This window comes from Mycetomoellerius zeteki, unplaced genomic scaffold (assembly GCF_001594055.1).
Source record: "Mycetomoellerius zeteki isolate Tzet28-1 unplaced genomic scaffold, Tzet1.0 scaffold288, whole genome shotgun sequence".
Classification (NCBI taxonomy): Eukaryota; Metazoa; Arthropoda; class Insecta; order Hymenoptera; family Formicidae; genus Mycetomoellerius; species Mycetomoellerius zeteki.
The window spans coordinates 38245-41599 of NW_017257269.1; the positions used below are offsets into that span (position 1 = coordinate 38245).

General features: G+C 31.5%; 1 protein-coding gene across 1 annotated transcript in view; it reads left to right on the top strand.

Annotated features, from left to right (window-relative positions):
• Positions 1-3028, top strand: part of Ada2b (Transcriptional adapter 2B) — a 10280-nt gene extending 7252 nt beyond the window's left edge. The window contains 3 exon segments of the mRNA XM_018450598.1: positions 856-905; positions 1241-1574; positions 1650-3028. Coding sequence (XP_018306100.1) covers positions 856-905; positions 1241-1574; positions 1650-1754 — 489 coding nt within the window. The 3' untranslated portion in view covers positions 1755-3028.
• Positions 3029-3355: the final 327 nt, after the last annotated feature.

The window sequence follows — 3355 nt, forward strand, 5'->3', positions numbered from 1 at the left end:
GCCGCCGTTTTCTTCGAATGAAAGAAGAAAATCAATACTTCCCGCATATGACGATTTATTATTTGGCACAAAATCAGACATTTTCACACAACCAAAAGAATATAACGTCAAAACAAAATCACTAATGTGTCGAAGCGGTTTGTTTACGTCATATGTCTAAGCTTGGTTCATGACGTTTAGATTATGTCAGAATCGACCAGCACTTACTGCTGGAACCATCTATTGACAAACAGCGGGAACTTAGTTGCGCACCTAATATGTTTATATTCTCGTGCGCATTATATATATTTAATTTGCTAATTGTATCACTATTAATTTATATACATAGATATTAAGGCCCTTATTCTGTAACTTTTAACGATGGTAATGATATTGTTACATTGTCGTTGCGCGAGTTTTATATATGGTAAAAAAAGCTGCTTAACAACAATATAACGACATCTACACTGTTATTAAGAGTTACAGAAGAAGGTCCTTAATCTTTTTTTAGCTGTATGTTCTATGTATGTACATAAATGTGTGGCTATGATATTATGTGTAACAAGATATTATCTCTTATTATTTCTGTTATCTTCTTTTATATTAATTTTATACATATTCCATGACCTTATACTTTTTTATGAAATTATGATATATGTATATATACACAAAATTATTTAAAATAATTTAATTGTTTCTATATTTTGACTATCTTTATATATTTATATGTACAATAAAAATTTAAAAAAGAAAGAATTTAGACCCTTAACTATATTGTATACACTAGCTTTTGCTTCTTTTTAACTAATTCTACTGTTTGTGATGCGTGTTGCCAGGAATTTGTGAACAGATTGTATCAGTTTGCATTTCACTTAGGGCAGCAGTGGGCAGTCCACACCAATACACCGCAGCACCTCAAAAAGAAGGTAAGAAGTCATATTAGTAGAATTAAAATGTTATACTTTGCATTGTAAAATTTATAAATATTGTTACTGTTTTTATATCATCATGCATATTATTTATTTTATGTTTATGTATTCAATGAAAATTTTGTCTGCTTTATTGTTTCTGTTAATGTTATTGCTATGCTCCTGTTCAAGCTGCGGCATTTAGTTAAGTTAGCGGCAATAGTATTGTCATAATATCTTAGACTTAAATATTGTTTTTAAAATTGTTTTTAAAATTGCTATTGTACTTTAAAAATCTTAGAATTAAATCTGTATAGCTAAAGGAATTGTGCGTATTTTCTTTTTTTTTACAGAGAAGAAGAAAAAAATTACGCTTCCATAGACCGAAAATACACTGTAAAGCAAGATTTAGTCAACTCCACAGTCAGTCAAGCCAATCACAATCGGACGACGACTCCAGCCAATCAGTGGGCGGAGTCGGATAGCAATCCAAATACTTCCAATCAGTCGACTTCCAGCCCCAGTTCTTTACACGAAAAAAGTTACAACAGTGGTACCACTATCCAAGAGCGAGATATAGAATTGGAGGCTGCGTCTCATCTTTTAACGAAGCAAGAAAAATCCTTATGTATTCAACTTGATCTAAAGCCGACTCAGTATTTGACGCAAAAGACATTGTTATTACAAGTAAGTGATGAATCGTCGATTATAATTTTTTGTTATTGTAATTATATTTGCTAATATATATTTTTAATGTCATAGGAATATTTAACCGGTAATAGGAGATTGAGTATTGTACCTCAATCAGAACCAGAAAGCAAAATTCTTCATTATTTAGTAACTAACGGTTGGATTACAGCCAATTGATCAAACGTGTAAAAATTTACGATTTTTTACCACTCTAAGTCATTTCTAATCTTATAAGCTAAGTCTTAGATATAATTAAAATTTTTAAGTCTGATTCAGAGTTAAATGTAAAGCAGATAGATAAAGACAAGAAACGGAAGAACAGAACGCATATGTGTATAGTAGTTACGTTGTTACTGATCCTTTTACATAGGGATATTGCTATAATATAACGTGATCTATAGTTCAACGTAGGATCAGATAGATTCACAATCAGGCGCAATTTACGTGTTTGACGTCTGATAAATCTAGCAATGGCTTGCGTTCAACACAGAAAACTGATCAGTCAACGCTCAATAATTCTTTAATATGATTGATTCCTACCCTTAGATCCAGCGAAGAACTAAAGCCGAATCAATCACATTAAAGAATCGTTGAGTGTTCACTGATCAATTTTCTCTCTTGAACGTGGCTGGAGAGTTCAGGGCCGATTCTATAAAATCTTAGCAAGTGTTCAATTGCTTCTTTATCATTTTTTTTTAGACTGATTTTTATTATAGCATGACTATAAATATCGAGAATAATAAACAATTTAATTAATTGCAACAAACATTGACAAATGTTTGATGATAACAAAATGAGAATCGACCCTTAAAATATTTTACTTATTTCCAATTGAATTTAAACGAATCTCTTAACACTGCCTACGTAGAGCCATTGAACGTATTGCTCAATTAATTCTTCCATTGTGTTATGTTCATATGTAGACATGCCTGTTGAGCACTTTTCTTTCTGTTTTAAATGTTATCATATTCGACAATAAGGAAATATCAAGATTATTCACAATGACTACGTTCAGCAGAAATTCTTCAATATGATTGGTTCTTTTGATTCTTTATGGATCTAAATGTATAATTCAACTATATTGAAGAATTTTACAACAGAATACGAGCGTGGTGTAGCTGATAGCGTACTGGTCTGTTATACTAGAAATTCTGGTTCGATCCCCGGCAGAATCGAAAATTTTCGTACGCTCGTACCTCCTCTCGGAAGGCAAATCACCGAGTAGTATACTCTTGCCCAAGAAACCTCCCTATCAAAAATTAACGTTCGGAATCGACGTTTAAACTGTAGATCTCTATATACCTTGTGTACGATCAGTGTGCATGCAAAGGTATATGAGAGGGAGGCGCCTATGCGCTGATAACAGCGTATGGCACTTGAATAAGAAGACAACAGTTGCACAGCTACTTTCTCTGCTGAACGTAGCCATTGTTTTCAAATTATAAAATTGTCGGGTCAAAATTGTTAATATCAAAATGTTGATATTGAAGAATTAAAGATATGTCTTTTTAGACCAATATAATTTATTCTATAAAAGTATTGAAATTAGTTACTATGATTATTATTGTTGTTCATTAGGTAGTTGTATTGCTATTAAAATCGATGTGTATATACCTATATGAAGGCTAATAACATATAGGAGAAATTTTTTATTTTACCAGAAATTTAAAGTGATAGATCTCGATAAATCTATTTAATTACACAACAATCCTTGTAATTAAAATATTACACATACATTATGCGTACTATGTAAATCATGTGCAAACTATAATGACATA